The sequence below is a fragment of the Scatophagus argus genome, chromosome 13 (genome assembly GCF_020382885.2).
Source record: "Scatophagus argus isolate fScaArg1 chromosome 13, fScaArg1.pri, whole genome shotgun sequence".
In the NCBI taxonomy this organism is placed as follows: Eukaryota; Metazoa; Chordata; class Actinopteri; family Scatophagidae; genus Scatophagus; species Scatophagus argus.
The window spans coordinates 8,064,356-8,083,333 of record NC_058505.1 but is presented as its reverse complement, the minus strand read 5'-3'; the positions used below and the strand labels follow the sequence as shown (position 1 = coordinate 8,083,333).

The 18,978-nt window shown below is 40.9% G+C and overlaps 4 protein-coding genes across 7 annotated transcripts; 2 read left to right on the top strand and 2 right to left on the bottom strand.

The window, feature by feature from the left end:
* The first annotated feature begins 3,058 nt into the window (after positions 1–3,058).
* On the top strand, positions 3,059–5,429 carry LOC124069672 (CCN family member 1-like). The gene is made up of 5 exons (XM_046409035.1): positions 3,059–3,253; positions 3,348–3,561; positions 3,679–4,035; positions 4,217–4,422; positions 4,565–5,429. The coding sequence occupies exons 1-5, from the start codon at positions 3,110–3,112 to the stop codon at positions 4,847–4,849; spliced, it is 1,206 nt and encodes a 401-aa protein (XP_046264991.1). The 5' UTR covers positions 3,059–3,109; the 3' UTR covers positions 4,850–5,429.
* Positions 5,430–6,228: 799 nt separating this feature from the next.
* LOC124069670 (outer dense fiber protein 2-like) lies at positions 6,229–13,147 on the bottom strand. Of its 3 annotated transcripts, none has more exons than XM_046409032.1 (17): positions 12,928–13,147; positions 12,410–12,581; positions 12,057–12,180; positions 11,790–11,921; positions 11,559–11,633; positions 11,198–11,269; positions 10,974–11,090; positions 10,709–10,894; positions 10,478–10,587; positions 10,251–10,386; positions 9,975–10,085; positions 9,441–9,545; positions 8,844–9,002; positions 8,289–8,389; positions 8,032–8,194; positions 7,431–7,556; positions 6,229–7,293 (listed from the first exon to the last, which is right to left on the bottom strand). In XM_046409032.1, exons 1-17 carry the CDS (start codon positions 13,145–13,147, stop codon positions 7,120–7,122), a joined length of 2,283 nt encoding a protein of 760 aa, XP_046264988.1. In that variant the 3' UTR covers positions 6,229–7,119. The 3 variants fall into 3 exon arrangements, with proteins under 3 accessions (XP_046264988.1, XP_046264990.1, XP_046264989.1); XM_046409034.1 differs by lacking the exon at positions 12,928–13,147 and adding an exon at positions 12,691–12,915; XM_046409033.1 differs by lacking the exon at positions 8,844–9,002.
* Positions 13,117–15,441, top strand: ift22 (intraflagellar transport 22 homolog (Chlamydomonas)). Of its 2 annotated transcripts, XM_046409036.1 has the most exons (6): positions 13,138–13,277; positions 13,364–13,427; positions 14,332–14,414; positions 14,609–14,695; positions 14,808–15,028; positions 15,114–15,441. In XM_046409036.1, exons 2-6 carry the CDS (start codon positions 13,389–13,391, stop codon positions 15,263–15,265), a joined length of 582 nt encoding a protein of 193 aa, XP_046264992.1. In that variant the 5' UTR covers positions 13,138–13,277; positions 13,364–13,388; the 3' UTR covers positions 15,266–15,441. The 2 variants fall into 2 exon arrangements, with proteins under 2 accessions (XP_046264994.1, XP_046264992.1); XM_046409038.1 differs by having other exon boundaries at positions 13,117–13,427; positions 14,826–15,028.
* Positions 15,442–15,472: 31 nt separating this feature from the next.
* Positions 15,473–17,302, bottom strand: LOC124069674 (ATP synthase subunit g, mitochondrial-like). The gene is made up of 3 exons (XM_046409039.1): positions 17,144–17,302; positions 16,693–16,853; positions 15,473–15,662 (listed from the first exon to the last, which is right to left on the bottom strand). The coding sequence occupies exons 1-3, from the start codon at positions 17,193–17,195 to the stop codon at positions 15,564–15,566; spliced, it is 312 nt and encodes a 103-aa protein (XP_046264995.1). The 5' UTR covers positions 17,196–17,302; the 3' UTR covers positions 15,473–15,563.
* Between the last annotated feature and the right edge of the window lie 1,676 nt (positions 17,303–18,978).

The window sequence follows — 18,978 nt, the reverse complement described above, 5'->3', positions numbered from 1 at the left end:
ATAAATTGCAAAATGGCAAAACACATTCAAGATTTTCTTCTCCCTCTAATCATAATATGCCACAAAGTGTTTTGAGGACAGGTGCTCCCTGAGGAGGTTGTTGTCAGACTTGTTTTGTCATGTTCTGCAATGTACTGTGTAGCTGGAAAACACCATCCCCGAGCAGTAAGCTATGTTAACTGTAAATAAGGCCATGGCCTTCTGTTGCTCACTTGAAGGTACTTGCATGTAATGATAATGATTTGAAATAGAGGGGAAATACAGGCTCCGGTAACTACGTGGCTGCTCCTGCATCCCAGCAATTTCTGGAGGAAGGATGCGGCAGAAAGTTGCCCTTTAAATGTCAGGTGTTAAAAGGTCAAACAGTATGTGTGTGTGTGTGTGTATTCAATGAACGGTAACGAAGAAACCAGAAAAAACCGACAATACATGCCTACTTTGTTAAAAGTTTCGCAATAATTCCCATCATTCGCTGGAAGAGAAAACAATCTCGAGTCAGCTGTGAGAGATCCAGACGAACACAGTGTACCGACACAAGTGGCCCCTGCAACGAGAGGGAGAGTCATTTATAGAAATGATGTAATGAGCAGGATTTGCAGCCCTTACAGACTTTCCCATCTGCTGCACAGTGTATGACCCACACTCACATAACAGCCAAAACAAGCTTGTCTCAGACCCACTGAGGTTTTACATTAAGTACCACTGGGGAGGTATCTGCCAGTTTCTATGCCACAGAGAATTTGAATCCCTGTCAGGTTAGCATGACTGTGTACAGTATCACAAAATGACTTTTTATTTAGCCTTGTCTTCTTTCTGCCCACCCACCTTTGCCATGTGACTGCACTCCACCTCCCTTTAAATATCATCCTTGAGGATAGGGACATGTAATGAAATAAAAATATGAAATGATTTAATTTCAGCAGGATTTCAGCAGTGAACATGTATATATGAACTGGGTATGATCTGCAGGATGTGTTTTTACATGTTACATAACATCTCTTGTTAAAAAGATAAATTCGGCTTTATGTTCGCTTTGGATGACGACAGGAACATGACGGCAAGATTAAAGCAAAATAATATGGACGCTTTTTCATACTGCCCAATGCTTCGCCTGTATGGCTGTTAGAGGGGTAGTCTGTACTCTGTATAATAAATAATGAATGGAGCCACAGGGACGTCATCCGCAGTCGTATATGAGGCTCAGTGTGGGCGGCTCTGGATGTCACCATCTATTGCCTGACTCAGCTCAACTCCTGGCAAAATCATTTGAGGGCTTTTTTCTGCTTTCATCTGATAATGCAGCTGTTGTAGCTACAAGTTATGAGTGGTAGTCACAGCTTGAGTTTTTACTTAAAGCTTCATTAAATTGAAACAAATATGGATGCCTAAAATTACGCAATTAAACTATTCCTTTAGGCTTGCAGCAGCTGCAAGGTGGTGAAATTTGCAGGGAGGTTTTTGAGTTTTAAACCCCATCTATCTGACTTTAAGATACAAGAACAATTAAAATTTGGAAATTATCCAAAACTTTTGACATTAACATTGCAATTTATACATTTTAAGATACACTTGCACACTGCTCTGCGGGACATGGGACATGTGTGTTTTCAGGAATAAAAAGGGGCTGGTTTGATGTTTGATGATCTTCAGATAGTTCAGTTTAACATGCAGCTGTGCTCCTTTCCAAGTTCTCCAGCTGCATGCTATATATCCGATGTTCCTCTTACCTAACACGGTTCTGCAAATTCTTCATATTACGGCTTTGTGAGGAAAAGTTTCCACTCCAAACCACAACAGTCAGCAATTTCCAGGCATCAATGAATGCACCGAGCTTATGTTTGTTTGCTCTTCATCTGCCAGAGCTGGCGTAGGTTCAAACTGGCCCTTGTAACCTCAGTTAGATAAGAAGGAGGCTGTGCCAGTCTGCCCTGCTCAGCCTCTTGTTCTCACAGGTTATAATGAAAGGAAGGCATTTTTTCCCCTGATAACTTCCATTGTTCTTTGATGTGGATGAAGAGGATGCTTTTTATCTTGGCTGATATTTCAAAGATCTTCATCCTGATTGGAATGTTGCTTCAGGCATTGCTCGAGTTTTCTTCTTTCTTTCTTTCTTTCTTCTTCGTCTTCTTGTTTTTTGGTGTGTTTCCCATTCAGACCGAACAAAGGATTCCAAGGGTTCAAGCATTCCAGGAGGCTCTCATCTCCTTTTAAAAATATTGAAGTCAAACAAACTCCTAATCCATCCACACCCTCGAAGGTGACTGACGGGAGTCTCATCTGTGACTTTTAACATGAGAAAGGTTAGAGAATACAAACACCCATCACAGACAACGTGCAGCAGTCTAAACACGGCTTCATCTGAGATAGAAATTCAGTTGGTCATAGAAATATGTAGCTTTTCTTCAATATTTATGTCAGAACTTGTGGCGACCCGATGTTTAATCCCTTGTGGGGTCTGCTCTCACATGCATGCGGCAGATGATGAAATAGTTCAGGTATCAGGCACAAATGGGCCTCATTTTTTTTGTCCTTTACATAACCATATTTCACCAGCAGTCTTTTTTCTTTTTCTTTTATATAACTAGACAAAGTCTCAGCTTTTACAAACCACACAAGAACACACATGACATCCTACTCGGGTGTATGTAGAGGTGTGAAGTTTTAAAATGTCCTAATAAATTTAAAACAGCACTAGAATAAATATGTAAAAGAGAAACAAAATAATGCATACTGTATTCAGCTGCGAACAATGTAACGCATGCTTTCCAGTACAGCCATCAACCGCTTTAACGTTTTGCATTCCTAATATTTCGTCACGTTGAAATAATCATTTCAGGAAGTGCTTTACTCCATGATGGAAGAATCACTTTAGTTTCCACTTATTCATTTAGAACGATGATTAAATTGGAGAAAAAGTCCTGAGAGAATGTTAGACTGGGTGGTTCTTGGCTCGCTGAGTGAGAGCAGGGGGGGTGGCGAGGTGGGGGGGGTGGGGGGGTTCAGCTTCTTACGGACTTATGGGAGGACGCGGGGAGAAGCATTCCTCTCATAGTTTCGGGACACCTCTTCAGCTCGCTCATACGTCAGATCTCGGAGTGTATAAAAGGAGATGGGGGCTCCAAAAGCATTAGCCACTTCACCGCTGGGTCTGGTGTTAGACACAGAGAAGATTTTTTTCACTCAGGAAGGAAAACTTAAGCTGCTGAAGATGTGGAAAGTGTTTGCTGTTGCTGTGATCCTCTGTGGCACTCTGGTAAGGGATAACACTCATAAGCTGCATGTTTAGCTATTATAAGAGGACCATGTTTGGACTTTTGATTAGAAATGTCTGATGCCCCACTTCTCAGGTGTCAGCCTCATGTCCAAAGGACTGTCGATGCCCCCCTGACATCCCCAGATGTGCAGCAGGTGTCAGTCTTACGCTGGATGGCTGTGGGTGCTGTAAAGTTTGTGCACGGCAGCTCTTTGAGGACTGCAGCAAGATGCAGCCATGCGACCACACAAAGGGACTGGAGTGCAACTTTGGAGGGGCCTATGGTTCTGTTAAGGGCATCTGTCGAGGTACAGTGACTTCTTCTGAGCCTTTTTGTTTTGTTTTGTTGGTTTTTTTTATATGAATTCACTCAATTTGCTTTACTTATTTATTTCAAACCTCACCACTTTCTGCTGCTCCAACAGCCAAATCAGACGGGAGAACGTGTGAATACAACAACAAGATTTTCCAGAATGGGGAAATCTTCCGTCCAAACTGCAAACACCAGTGCACGTGTATGGACGGCGCTGTTGGATGCGTCTCCCTCTGCCCACACGAGCTCACGCTGCCCAGACTGGGCTGTGCAAAGCCCAGACGGGTCAAGGCACCGGGAAGGTGCTGTGAACAAATCGTCTGCCATGAGGAAGGGAAGCCAGAGAGCTCTGAGGTGAAAAAGCACAGGAAGAAGCACAGCAGCAAAGGCAGCAGACTGTCTGAAGATGACCTTACAAACAGGAATGAGTTGGCTCCTGTGTGGAGAAGAGAATCAAAGTCTTTACCTGGTGAGCACTTTTTACTTATTGTCCTTTCTGGTGTCATCTGGAGCCAAATATGAGGAAATACATGCGAAAGTACAAACAGGCTGACGTGCGTGACATGTCATCCTATGACTTTTCTTGTCGTTTTCTCATCTGTTGTTTTTCATTTAAACTCCTGTGAACTGTATTTTTGTTCTCTGTGCAGCTTTCAGGAGTGACCCAGTGGACCACATGTTGGTCAGAGGATTCGAGTGTGTGTCTCAGTCCACACCTTGGTCCCCCTGCTCCACATCCTGCGGCACTGGAGTGTCCACCAGGTGGACGAACAGCAACGCCGAGTGCAAACTGGTGAAAGAGACTCGGATCTGTGAAGTTCGTCCATGCAGCCAAACGATCTTTAGCAGATTGAAGGTACTTTTAATGTACCTATTTTTAACACCATTTAACCAAGGATTACGTCATTACATGGCCGTTATTCTTCAAATGCTAACCACAAACTACATTACGAGAGCTCCCAGTTTAACCCAGACTTCTGATGTCTTCTCCCTAACAGAAAGGTCAGAAATGTAACCCCACACAAACCGCCAGCCGTCCGGTTAAACTGTCCTTCGCAGGCTGCCATAGCCTGAAGAAGCTCCAGCTGAGGTACTGCGGGTCCTGCTCCGACGGGCGATGCTGCAGGCCTCATCGAACTCAAACGTCACCCGTGCGCTTCCGATGCAGAAATGGCAAGATCGTCAGCAAGATGGTGATGATGATCGAGTCCTGCAAGTGTAACCTAAACTGTTCCGGCGGCGACAAACAGACAGCTGCCACACTTTTTAAATCCACAGACTGAAAATTTCTTTCTTTTTCGTTCTTAATTCAAGTGGAAAAGAGGACCATTAGAGTATTGAAAACTGTGCACTCTGAACACTTGCAGACATCTGCAGGCAGAATTTCTTGAACTTCATTCATCATGACTTTGCTTCGTAACATTGGAGCCTTCTCGTTTGCTTCTTTTTGAAGCAGTTTTTATTCTACATTGTGAAAATTCTTATTTTTGTAGTTAAACCAAAATGTGCTCTCCACTCTTTATACAAACACTTCACATATTTAAGCCTCTCTTGACATGTCACATGGCAACATGGAAATGATGTGAATACTATGGCAGCTAGGTCAGTCATTGTGCACATGTTGCTGTGTTTGTTGATTTACTGTTATCACTGTATTTATAACATTTAATATCTGATACTTAACTTAATCCAGTGTTGGATTTAATCAAGGGTTATTGTACAAATCTAATATTGGTTTGACATCCTGCTTATCAAATGTTTTAATATGACTGAAGGTTGCAAATAAACTGTACCATATGTGAGTTGTCTAACCAAACTGTCAGTTTTATGTTTTCAGTTTTTACAAATAAACATGAAAATCAATGCAGTTTTCTAATGATTTTACTTATTGCAATAATAATTCTTAGGAGCTTTTCCAGTGGGAAATGAGCTACGTGTTTAAATTGCATCTGGCTAACCCACTTGTGCAGTACACATCACTGCATAATTTAGGGAATGGGTGTAATGTAAACCTCAGCATGGTTCTCCTGCTGTTGGACGCTTGCTGGGTGCAAGCTGCAGAGTTTTATTTTATGACAAAGTTACAGGGCATACAGAGAATAACCTAACCTTTCCACAGAGAGGTATCCCATCCCTCATGTTCAAGCCCCAGTCTGAAATTTGTTGACACTTGGCTAAACATATTGTCACTCCATTTCCTTCTGAGGTTTTAGTATGACACTGCAGGAATGCAGACACTCTCCTTCCAGCAAAGTTTCTACATCAGTTAGCCCTGCTGTATGTGATGTGACCTTCAAAAAAATCTTTTTTAAAAAAATTCTAAAGACTCTGTTTTGATAATTGGTCCAAAAAAAAAAAAAAAAAAAGGGCAAAAATAGGTCATCCAACTCATCTGAGTCTAATAAGGACTCAGGGCGTGTCCATCGTTCTGCTGAATCATGCAGACAGCAGAATAAAGCAAATTCCCAAAGTGTGCATAGAATTACGTAAACGGGCAAGGCCAAGAGAGCGAGAACAAGAGCAAAGGAAAAACAGGGGAACTGACGCATGCAGAGATGAAATGGTTCCATCCCCTGCCCGAGAGCACAATAGAGCTTTGTGTCCGAGAACCTGAGAGGAGCACTGCTCACTCAGGGGAATACATCCACAGCAAGGCCACATCAGAGTCTGGACTCATGGTATTTTATTACCACAGATACAGCATGGGACCACAAGCTACAACAACAGAACAAGGAGACCCAGTACGGGACTAAACAAAAAAAAAACAAACAGTTTTTAGGTAAATTGTGCCGCAGCAGATGCCGACGTTCTGTGTAAAAACTTCCATTACAAAAGCACACCAAGAACACCAGCAACAGAGTTTAAAGTGGTTTGGAAAAATCCCAGTGTTGCCTGTACCTCAGTAATTATGTCTGCAACCCCGAAGGTACAAGTTTCACTGCTGACAGCTGAACAATTGACTTTCACCATCAATCATCTCAGTCCAGCTGAGAACAGAACATTAAACACATACAACGTACGTCACACACTTTGTTTTATAACCACCACAATAACAGACAGGTTTGTTTTCAGCGTCAGCAGGTTAACAGGAGCACCATGTTGTTTTCTTCCCACCACAGTTTAACTTAGTGGGGACGTATGCACCCTCACAATATTTGGTTTTCATGCACTACTTGGATTATAGTGAATAACTGCTTCCATAATTAGGTGTATGCACGTACAGCTTCAAAAAGAAAAAAGAAAGTTTGATCTGTTGCATTAGAATGAGACACACTAGCACCAATAGTTCACAGTACAAAATTCACATACGCATGTGAAAATATCATATAACGTGTCTTGGAACATCAGCTACAAATACACATCAGCCGATTTCTCATACCTGGAAGAAAAAAAAAAAAAACGTCCCTGATTGTCAGCTAAATGATGTCCATATCCAAAAGTAAGTTTTTACTTCATCTAAAAATTCCAGCCTCATTTTTAAATTAATTGACAATATTACAGCACTCACACAGAAAAAAAAATCAAACAATGCAAAAGTACAAATCTTTCATCATCATTTTAGAAAATATGACGATCCAAAACTCGATGTTTGCAGTCCCTCATCAAACATGGTCTTATAAGAATTTTTGAGGAAGTCAACGTAGTTCTGAATGCTTTGCTTGTGGCTTTCTGATTGTTCCAGGCTGAGCTGCAGGTCCTTCAGACGCACCTCGAACTGTTTCTCTGCCTGCAGATTGAGATAAGGACAGTGAATTGCCTCGATGCTGTCACACCTCAGGCTGCATGGAGGATGAATTCAGCAGAACCTGGACATGCTCACTGATATTGCTTGCTTTACATGCTAAAGAAAAGCACAGTACTCACGGTGAGTTTGCTTTGGCGAAGAAGCCTCAGCTCATTGTCCCTTCTGCTCTTCTCTGCTTCAAGCTCCAGGATTTTGGTCTGAAGGGCCTCTTCTCTGGAAACAGCCTGGTCTTTCACCTTGTTGACCTGAACAAACGGAAGAAAAAAATATTACTTGGCAAAGTGCAACACATCACATCAGTCAGCACATGTACTACCAAAGCTTGGGTGTTTGTAACTGCAAGGAACAACGTGTAGGTATGACTGGATCCATCATATCAATCTGTCCTTAGTATCTGTATATGAATCTCATGAGTTATTACTTTAAAATCACTAAAATTTGAATATTTTAAATGCTGTTTGTGCTCTTCGGAATAGGCTAATCAAAAATAATGAAAGTTTTTGTTGACTTTATTGTTTATTGTTGGGTTGCACCTATACTGGCTAAGAATATCGAAAGTAATACATCTTCATACAAGCTACCCAGACAACTGACGCCATTTCCTGCTACGGTGAAGCATATCAACAAATCAACATGTGTATTTTAAGCTTAAAGTGCAACTCATCTCTCTTCATTGATCACTCCGCACTCAGGTGCCACCAGACCGTCTCTAAGCTGTACCTGCTGTTTGACGTCTGATAAAGCTGCCTCCAGCTGCCGGCTGAGGGCCTGGCACTCCGTCGAGCGCTGATCCAGCTGCCGGTGACTGTAGCCGAGAGCTTCCTCCTGAGCTGCGAGCCTCCGAACCAGCTCCAGGTTCTCCTGCTGCATCTGGTCCATCTGCCTACACACACATTAAACAATATCTATTTTGAATCTGTACAGAAGGGAACACAAACATTTGATATCTTGAGAACAGACATGTGAGGATGTCTTACTTGTTGAGAGAATTCATTTTCTCTTGTAGTTGTAAATTGGCCTCATGAATGGACTCTTTCATGTCCACAGATGATCGCAGCATTTTTTTCTGACTCTCCATCTACACATATACATAAAATGTAAAATTCAGAGTCAGCTGTGTTGATTACAAGTGAACACAGATTAAGAGGGTTTTGTATCACATGCAATACAGGACACAACAACAGCCCATTTGATTTTGATTCGATTTGCCACAGTCGTGCAAACACAGAACGGGCAATTTTCAGGATACAAACTCATCACAGCTGATAGAAACATGTGGGTGACTGAAAAAGTCTCACACAGCACAAAACACTCACAAATGGGTACAAAGGTATGGATGTTTGCAACCAAACTGATTCCACAGCTATGAAAGAATCTTTCAGGATCACAAACATCAAAATCAAACTCACACAGCAGGACCAGAAAACAAGATGTGTTCACAAACACATGGGGTTGCACTACCACCTAGTGGTCAGATGGAGGAAAATGACTGCATGTTATATTCTCTGACCACCAGAGCTCACGGTGCACACCTTGACCTGCAGTTGCCTAACGGACTCTGACTTTTCTGAGCACTTCCTCTCCGAGCGTTGCAGGTTCTCCTGGCACTCGAAGAGACTCTGCTCAGCTGCACTCAGTAACTCAGGGTAAGATTTCAGTTCCTCCACACGCCCCTGCAGCTCCTGCCTCACCTGGGCACCAGAGGACGGCAGAACGAGTGGTTTGTTTGGAACAGACAAGAGATTAGCCTAAAGATTCATCAAACCTCTCTAAGAGATGGTCAAAGAGGTTAGTAATTCTGAGCTTTGGCAGATGTTAGTTCAAGTGCTTTGCTGTACAGAATTATAGTAGGAGGTTTGGGAGTTAGCGAGTCCATATGCAAACAACGTTATGCATCTGAAAAAGAAACACCTAACATCTCATCAGTAACAGGCCATTCAGCAGCAGGAGAAACAGCACTGCAGAGCTGTACAGAATTTGTTATTAAAAGAGCAAAAAAGAAAGAAATTAGTTGTCTAAAACATTACATATATTGTCAAATATCTTTTTTACAACAGTTTGTGTCAGTTCAAAACTTTCATAAAATATAGGACATCACTTCATATGGATTGGGGGGGGGGCGAGTTTACCTTCTCAACTTCAGTATCTTTTCCATCTCGTGTCTTCTCTGCCTCTCTTAAAAGATTTGCATATTTTATCCTCAGTTCATCTACCTCGGCTTGAAGCTGGGCAGCCTAGAAAAAAAGTATTAATTAAAGTATAAATGTTGACAGAGTTAAAAGGCTCATTAGGATGAGCTGCAGTAGTCACATAAGTGATCAACAAGAGCCAAAATGGAGAGCAGTGTTAGAAAAGCACAAAACTTGACTAATTTATGGCTTGAGAAGAAAAGATAACGGAATTAGCATTTGCCTGGAAATAAATCACAGCAGCATGTAGTCTTAAAAAACTTAATTAGCATTTCACTTTGTGTTCTTTGGCCAGATGTCCTGCGCTTTCTTTCGGGACCATATACACCTAAAAACACTTAATGTTTCCTTTCATAGACTACAGTGATGAATACGCCAGGCCATCTGCTGAGGACACATTAATCTTCTAGGTTGGAGCACAAAAAAAAAAAAAAAAAGGCAACTAAAGAGCAAAATTAATGAGCAGATGTCAACCTGATATTGGCACTGTTCAGCTTGATGCTTCCTCTCCTGAGACAGAGCCATCTCTTCTACCAGGGCAGACTCACAATCAGCCAGCTGCTGCTCCAGCTTAGCAACAGATGCCTGCAATCACACAAATTTTAGCGATGGACATAAAATAAACATCGGATTGACTGAAATTACTAGAAGTCTAAGTGAATAATTCTGGACATTTTTGCAGTAATTTTTATTTTAATTCCCTTTTAATAAATAATGATTCTCATGTGTAAACTGCTTGGGATCTTGTACCTTCAGTGCTGCATTATTGACGCTGAGGTCTCCATTTTCAGCGCCGAGTTTTTCAACACGTTGCATCATCGTTTCATTAGCCGCAGTCAGCTCATCCTTCTCTTTCTGCAGCCTTGCTGTCAAGTCTGCAACTTGACTTCAGATCCACATCCACACATTCAGTGACAATTGGCGTATTGATTTCTACTATAAAATGTGGAGATGTGCGGAGAAGAGAAATGAGCAACCTTTTTAGCAGCTCTACATGAGCCACGAGTTTGTCTGTCTCGTCTGTCATTTGCTCCTTCTGCCGTTTCCTGGAGTCTCTTTCTAAACATGCGTTGGCCAGTTGAGCATCCTGTTGGTCAATGAAGAAAGTCAAAGCAAGATCCTTAACGATGCGACTGTGCTTAGAAAAGACACTATTTTTAAAAAAACAAACAAACAAAAAAAAAATCACAGCCATTTTTACTTCATACCTTTTCCTTCAATTGTGCATAGCATTTCTCAATCGCGGCTTCAAATCTCTCAGCTCTCACTTTTTGTGCTCGAGTGGCTTTCTTGAGAGATTCTTTGTCCTTTGCTGCTTTCTCAGTTAAAGAGGTGATGGAGCGTTTCAGATCGTCGACCTCCATCTTTTGCTCCGTCAGGGTTCTCTCCATTGTCTGGAAAAGACAGCCCAGTCATAACAATACGCTATGATATTAGACTTTTTCTTTAAGAAGCAGGCCGAGGCATTTGTACCCGTAGCTGTACAGTCAGACGATTGTTTTCGGCTTCCTTGTTGCGCAATTGCCCCTGTAGGTGAGAACGAGTGGCCTCCACAGACTTGGTCAAGTGAACTGCACTCCTTATGTTCTCCTGTGAAGACCAATGCAGACAGAAGTTGTAAAATATGCTCTGCACCCTTTGCATTATCAAGAGTCTGCAAGAATACCTACATACATGAAAAGGTCTGCTGTGCTTACCTGCTCTTCTCTCCGCAGATCCATCAGTTCCTCAACCCTTCGTTCTGTCTCACTCAAATCTTGTTTTAGACGCTTTAGGAGAAAAATAACAGCTATCAGTACAAGATTTGAGACTGGAATCTGCATAATATTAGAGCTCTTTTGAAACAGAACACTTTCAGTTTCTCACAAAGGATATCTTTGCATCCTATCTTTCATTTTTTACTTTAGTTTAGTGGCCATGCTGGGCAACACAGCCTTGATATTACTTTTACTTGTATGCAACACATGCATAAGATGAACCCATAATAACGTTTTTCACAAACCGGATCCTAAATCAGGTTGCTACAGCTTAAGTTTAATTTGCTCACAAAACACTCACCTGATTTTCACTCTCAGCCTGAGTCATCTTATGCAGCAAGATGTCAATTTGATGGTGGGCACCAATTCGATCGGCCTATATGGAAAGACAGGAGTTGTTTAAAACGGACATCAAAATACCAGTTTTAACACATTTCAAGAAACTTTTGCTGTGAAGTATAGTAATGCTGCTTAACTGGATCCATGACTAACTAACCTGAGAAATATACAAGGTAGACATATTGTGACCAACCTCTGAATCTTGGAGCTGTTTCAGTTTCTGTCGAACAGACTTATTTATTTGTTTAAAATCCTCCAACTTCTCCAGCAAAAGTCCTCTCTGCCTTGTTATTCGGCGCTTATCCGTGGCGGACTGTTCTGAATCCTTAATTACAAGACAAAAAGAAGTTACAATAATGGGTCTTGACTGTCAAAATGATGTCTAATGTAGTTAATTGTTCTGGATTTCAACATGGAGGGCTCATGTTTGAATCCAACTTGATGTATGCGAAAAACACACAGCGAATTCATCGTCCATGGCATCTTTAAAAGACACAAGTTGAATGGCAGCAGCGTTGGCAGCGGCTTCTGCATCCTTCAGTATTTTCAAGAAAGGGCTTTTCCCATCAAAGAAGTCTCCATGACTAAATGAAAAACAGGAAAAGAAAGCATACGTTTAGCCCCACAAATTAGGGTGTCTGTGCAGGTTTATTCTGATTGTTTTATATTTATAGCATTAGGTATTTTGAAGGTTACTGGGCTTATACCGGGACCGGGGAAACTAATTTTGTTCCACCTCCTGTTTCTACATGTGTGAAATGACAATAAAGCTCCTTGAATCCTTGAAGGTGTCCATGCATCATAGGACCTCACCAAGTGATGTCAGTCTCTGGGGTTCTCGTGTGGAGACTGCTGCGTGCTCTGCTCCTTCTCCCCAGCTCATGAGAGCTAGCCGCATCACCACAGCTCATACTGACATCCTCCCTGGTAGAGCTGAAACCAAGGGAGGGACTTTGGAGTTCATCCCCTGGAGACATACCACTTACTACAAACAACATGCAAACACACAGTGGAAAACAGTGTTAACATACAGGAGGAGACAGGAAGGTTAGTCCGTGACTTTTATAAGTAGCTAAGGTAGCTACACTGCACACCATTAGCCGTGCCTGCACGTTAATATGAAGTACATTAAACAAGGTTACGCTTAGTCCCTAGCAGCAAACAGTCGACCGTGCCAGGTTTAACTGCTAAGCTTTACGATCCACCAAAGAGAACAAACGCCGTGTTAATTCTACAAAGAAACACCAGTGAAATCTGCATTATGGCTGCTCGAACTGACGCATAGTACTCTTTAACGAAACAATGTCATTAAGAATGTAAATACTACTTACGTTTTCGCCCCGCGTCGGTTGTGAACAACGCTACTCCAAACAGAAGAGCCACCCCTCTTAAAAAGTCAAAGCGATTGGTTAGCTCGGAGGCAACGTAATGACACCAAGTTATTTGATCGCTTCTGATTTGTTCTTCGAGAAAAAAGTAGGCGGGGATAAGTACATTAAAGCTGCGAACAGCCAATGGGCAAAAGAAAGCGAGGAGACTGGTTGCAACCATAGAAACCAAAAGGAAGTTTACTGCTACATCTCAGCACTGTCTTCGGCTAACATCAAGTTGCGAAGATCATTAACGTTTTGTACATTTCAGGCCGTGGAACTCAAAACCCAATACAGCCTTTGTTTCGATATATTTTCTGATTAAATCTGAGTGTTAGCCGATTTGTTTTGGTGGCGTAGTAGCCAGAAGTCCTTCAGTTGAAGTTGGCTAGTTCGCTAGCTAATGCTCCACTTGAGCGGAAATGTTCAAAACAAAAATACTCTTTATTGGACCCAAAGAGGTACGTAAATGCCTTCCACCTCCTGCAACGTAGCCTGTTTTTACTCTCACATGTCGATAGGTAACTACACAATCATTGTATTCATACGCTTTTATACGACTGGCACATATTAGGTTAGCTAAAAGGCCCTTGTGCACTGCGATGCTCACAGTCAGACGTTTGTAGGTGTCAGAACTGATTTACATGGGAAAAAAAACTGTGATATCAACTACAACAGTAAAATGTCGCTTACAAGTTCAGGGTTTAGTCATAATGATCTAACATTACAGTATATAATAATTGAACACTGAACGATATGGTTCTGCCTGTCTTTTGGTCATATAATTTCCTTACTTTTACTGAAATAAAACTGTGTGTGTGCGCTCGAATGGCTATAACATGTTCGGCAATCTGACAATCCATTGATAACTAAAGTAAAAGTCGCAATGAACCGTTCCTGCAATTGCAGTCGAAGCACAGGTGTTAGTAAGTCCACTAAGTCCACTAAGCTGCACTGCCTTCATTTTTATTATCAATTACACCTATAAAACAATGGCACGCTGCTTCATTCAAAGTTTTACTCAAATAAAAGTTAACAATTGTATATGTTTTCCACAGAGGACATTCTGACCTGTCACAACAGGACAAAACACAAGTGAAACTAAATTTAATTATTTTGTGTCTGCACCTGGAACATATAAATAGAATGGATCCATTCATTGTTATTAGTGGCACCTGTGCTTGTGATGTTACGACAAGTCGATATGTCTGCTGTGAAAAAGGCCCACTAGCAGTGACCTTACTTTGCATAAAGGGATTCTGATATGAAAGCCTTTTTGAGATAGTTTATGTACTGATCATAAGCATTACCCTTCTTGCGCCGTCACCGATGTGACTATTCCACAAATATCTGTTGGTTTTTCAGAGTGGGAAAACAGTGCTTGCAAACTTTCTCTCAGACACAACAGAAAATGTGGGAGGTGAATACAGACCAACCCAAGGAGTGAGGTACAAATGCTTTGTTTACTTTCTTGCTTTCCACAATACAGTTCACCCAAACTCATTCACTCCCTCTAACAATGAGCATCATGTCTAATTTATTATAAATTGAATTACTTCCATGATTAGATTATTAAAGCAATATGTCTATTTTGCATACAGAGGTATTAGAAAAAATAAATTTTGTTTTCTATTGTTTCAAGGATACTGGAATTTGAATCACAGCCTGGAGGCAGTGGTGACAACACAACATGTGAGGTTGAACTTTGGGACTGTTCAGGAGATTTTAAGTATGTTAAATATAGCAAAGGCTTAGCCATTACCCTGTTTCATTGTGTGATATTTATGGTTATGGACAATTATGTAATTTCCATAACTGGATTGGTTTTTAGATATGTTCAGTATATTCTCTACCTACAGATTTGAATCCTGCTGGCCTGCACTGATGAAGGACTCAAATGGCGTGGCGATCGTTTTTAATCCTGATATTCCAACTCACCTGAAAGAAATAGAGACGTGGCACTCGATGTTCATCTCCTCTCAAGGCCTGCAGGACAGCCAGTGTCTACTCATAGCTCACCACAAGCCTGACAGTGGCGTAGAAGATGGACGGCTGCCATTAGGTACTTCCACTGCAGGCCTCCCAAAGCTGTTCTATGAGTTATTATTACTATTTCCGGGCTAACATGTTCATTCTTTTTGATGCAGCTTCATATTTGACCAGACTGCCGCTTATTCACTCCAACCTGGAGGAGGAACCAGAGAACGTGAGACGGGCTTTCTGCAGATACTTGGGAAATGTTGTGAACACAATGTCGGAGAGTCGAGAGCGAGAGGAGATGTCTATCATTACGCAGTAGCAACATTTATACAATATGCAGATTAATGAGTAAAGGTTTTTTTGTGACATTCATGGACACTGATCAATTTAAAGTTATTAACTGAACATTGCTGTCATTCAGCAGTTTTGTTTTTGTTCGTGCTTAGTTTCTAACATATTTGTAAGTCTGCTGTCAATAAAGTATGACCCAACTCACTCTGGAAATTAACACTCAAGAGACACTAAATATCAGAGACATCTGTTTATTTGAAAATGTGGTGCAAGTTGTTGAGAATGTGACAATTAGAAGTGCAAAAGTAGAAAGAATAGTTCAATATTTAGACATCATATCCAATGATGCCCCCTTTGCCGATGCACTCTCCGATGTAGAACCACATCAGCACCTCAGTGGTCACCAGTCCATTCCTCAGAGCATCCTGATATAAACAAAGAGTTGTTATTTTAATGACGTCTTCTAAAATTTGAGCTTAAGCCTTGATTCATGTTTATATTCAACTGAATGACAAAGTAATATAAGACTCCGGGCAACACGAGGGTCCTCGTCCAGTCAGTTTCATGTATTTCCTTGCACTGTTCTGTTTGGAGTTTGTGTAATTGTTAACTTTTGACATCACCTGACAATTTTAACCCCTTAATAACCCATCTGTATCATCTGGGAGTGTTCTTCCACTCATTTTCTCTTTGAGCTAACTGACATGGCATTTAATCACCCTGCAGTGGTTGTTTATTTGCGTGGCACACACAGTTTGTGTCTATTGGCTTATACAATTATTCAGTCATTTCTATTGTATATGCAGATAAACCCAACCATACAACATACGTGTATACAATACACGGACAACCACACATCTCAGCCAAGGGGACAAATCACGGACTGCATCTGGAAACATCAGTCACATCCAGATATAATTACTACCTTCTGTCAAATAGCATTCTTTGCGCATATACAGTGTGCAGCAAATTTAAACTGACTTTTGGCATCGCCATTTCATAGTTTAAATACAAAAAAAGAAGAATCTTTATTTTAGAATAATGACTTAATGGCCCTAAAAGTCAATTCCATCATTGATTAATCTGTAGATTATTTTGAGATAACAGTGTTTAAACAAATAAAATCATTATCTGTCCAACAGTCCAAACTTGAACACATCCATTTTATTATCACATCAAACAGCAGAGAAAAGCAGTAAACCGTCTCAGCGGAGAAGTTGGAACCAGAGAGTGTTTTGTCACTCATGCTTAATATTTGACAAATGATTCTGAAACATGTGCCAAGTGGCAACACATCAATGCAGGTTGCATTTCTAGAACAAACTATAGATTGTGTCTGTATGTAATTGGTAGAATTAAGTCAATATAAAATAAAATCAGTTATATTGTCGAACTTTCAACACAGGTTTTACACACACAAACACGCCAAGGCAATGAAACCTCAGACTTACTCACCCTTACTGTGGTTTGTCCCAGGCGTCCAGACTGGTAGCTCTTGAGGAGGCCCTTTGCGGCCTCAATGGCTTTGGGGATCTCGGCGGGGGTCGGTGGAACGAGCTCCACCCGCGCATAGTACCAGAAGGTCGCCAGTCGGGGTTTGGAGTATGTGACAGCGGCTGCAGGTCATACAAACACAAACGGAGCTTAGAGAGAGCGTTAAGCTAAGGAGCAGCACAGTCACTGAGACATTTCTTATTTGTCTAACGACGATCTAAAGAAAAACTACAAGATGACAACTTTGAACAGAAACAGGCTGATTCGTATATTAACACCTGAGCTCGGCTACCAGAGGTCACAACTGAGCTGTACAGGTGGTTAACAAGCTGTAACAACGTGAGCTAGCTAGCTTTAGCTCACCAACTCAGTTTATAATCGGTGAAAAGAATATTAAGGTCATTAAACTTACAACCAACTAAAGTAGGAACTTTAGCGACGAGTTTCTGTATTGCCTGAGCCATTACGAAGACAGTCCAGGAGACAAGCAGAAGAGGAAAGAAGAAGAAAAGTGTCGCGTGAAAGTTTCCGGGTCGCTGATTTCAAAATAAAAGAGCCTAAGAGAAAAACGTGATGAGTGTTTAGGATTTTCAAAATAAAACCACCCCGAACGCACCAGTAAAGAAGTTCAAAAACTGTAAATAAAATCTGTGTCAAATATAAGGCACATAATTGTTTAGACCGGTTTCTGTAGTGTGAATGGCTTTATGCAGAAGCTGTAGAATAAATTACCACCATATTCACTGTTTCGTACAGCAGAATTATTAAAGGAAAAGCAAAGAAAATCTATTTGGACAGCACCCTCAAACAGGGAGGAAATTCAGTGTGCTTTAAGGCAATGAAACGCTCAGTGTTCACTAATGATAAAAGTAAAAAAACAAAGAAAAGTGCTGTAGAGAAAACAGCACTGTTTCCCTTAAACCATTGTTATTTAAGATATGCAGAGGAAATAAAACCATTTACATTTACAATGTACAAAAGAATTAATCATACACACAGAGTACAACATAAACATGCTTCTATACTGTGTTTTATTCATTTATTTATCTATTTTCAGTACAAAACTTTTAACCAGTGGTAAAGATACCTAAATGGACCCAAAAGTTTGTTATTATGAGATCTGTATCTACATATTGTGTATTGTGTATGTATTTTGTGAAAGAGGCAGAAAGGAAGAAAGAAGTAAAATTCAAAGACAAAGAGTGTCTATGTTCATGTGTGTGCGCGTACTTGTGTGTAGGACATGGATGACTAAACCATTACTCACTCTCCTCTGACTCACACTGCAGCCCACACAAAACAAAAAACTACAGTAACAATGTACAAAAAAGGATGCAGGTTAGACACGGATTTCCCAGGCAAACGCCCAACTAATGGTGCCATCTGTCTAATACACTTTTAAAGATGGACCCAGAGTTGATTTACTGTAGAGATATCTTGACACAGCAATTAATCCCTCCTACTCTGACAAAGAATATCTCAGAATTGGACGCAAAGTGGTTTGCAGATAGCTGTGGGAATTATGAAGTAATTACACAAGTACTATGAAAACTTTCCAAGATAATCTCACTGTATTTTCCAAATTCTTGTAGAGTTTAAGGCAGAAACAGGATCCAGAGCAGCTTCTCTGCTGGACATGTAATGTGGATGAATCACTAGAGGGTGCTCTCTATCAGGTTATAATACAGAATACAGAGAGAGAGAGACAGAGAGAGAACAGGACACTGTCTTCGCTTAAAATTCCACCAATATATGGAACTATCTTTTCTTCTATGAAAGCATCAGTTGAATAGTAGCTGTACAACAGAGTGAGTATTCCCTCACTTCTGTGGGATGGTTGTGTGATTTGTCTGTGTGTTTTTGAGGGTGGGTGGTTGTAAGTGTTGTATATTCTTGTAATTTTTTTTTTTATTAAATTCTCATGTCACTTGTTGCTGTGTACATGTACAATGTCATGCACATTGAGTGTGCCTGTCATGAAATGTACTATGCAAATCAAAAGGCCTTTCCCAGCCTCATGGGGGGAATCCTTCGTCTCCCAAGGCCAGTTAGAGCCTTTGGTGGTTTCATCATAACAAACTCGAGTTGCATAGACAAACACTGTTAGAACCCGCAGAGCAGTATTTTGAGCTCCACTCAAATTGCCAAGGTTCCCAAAAATACCAAATATGTCGTCCTGAATTATGAGGAAATGTAATCAAAAGAAAAAAGGCATGAAGAATTTTCAGTCTCAAGTAACCATGAAAA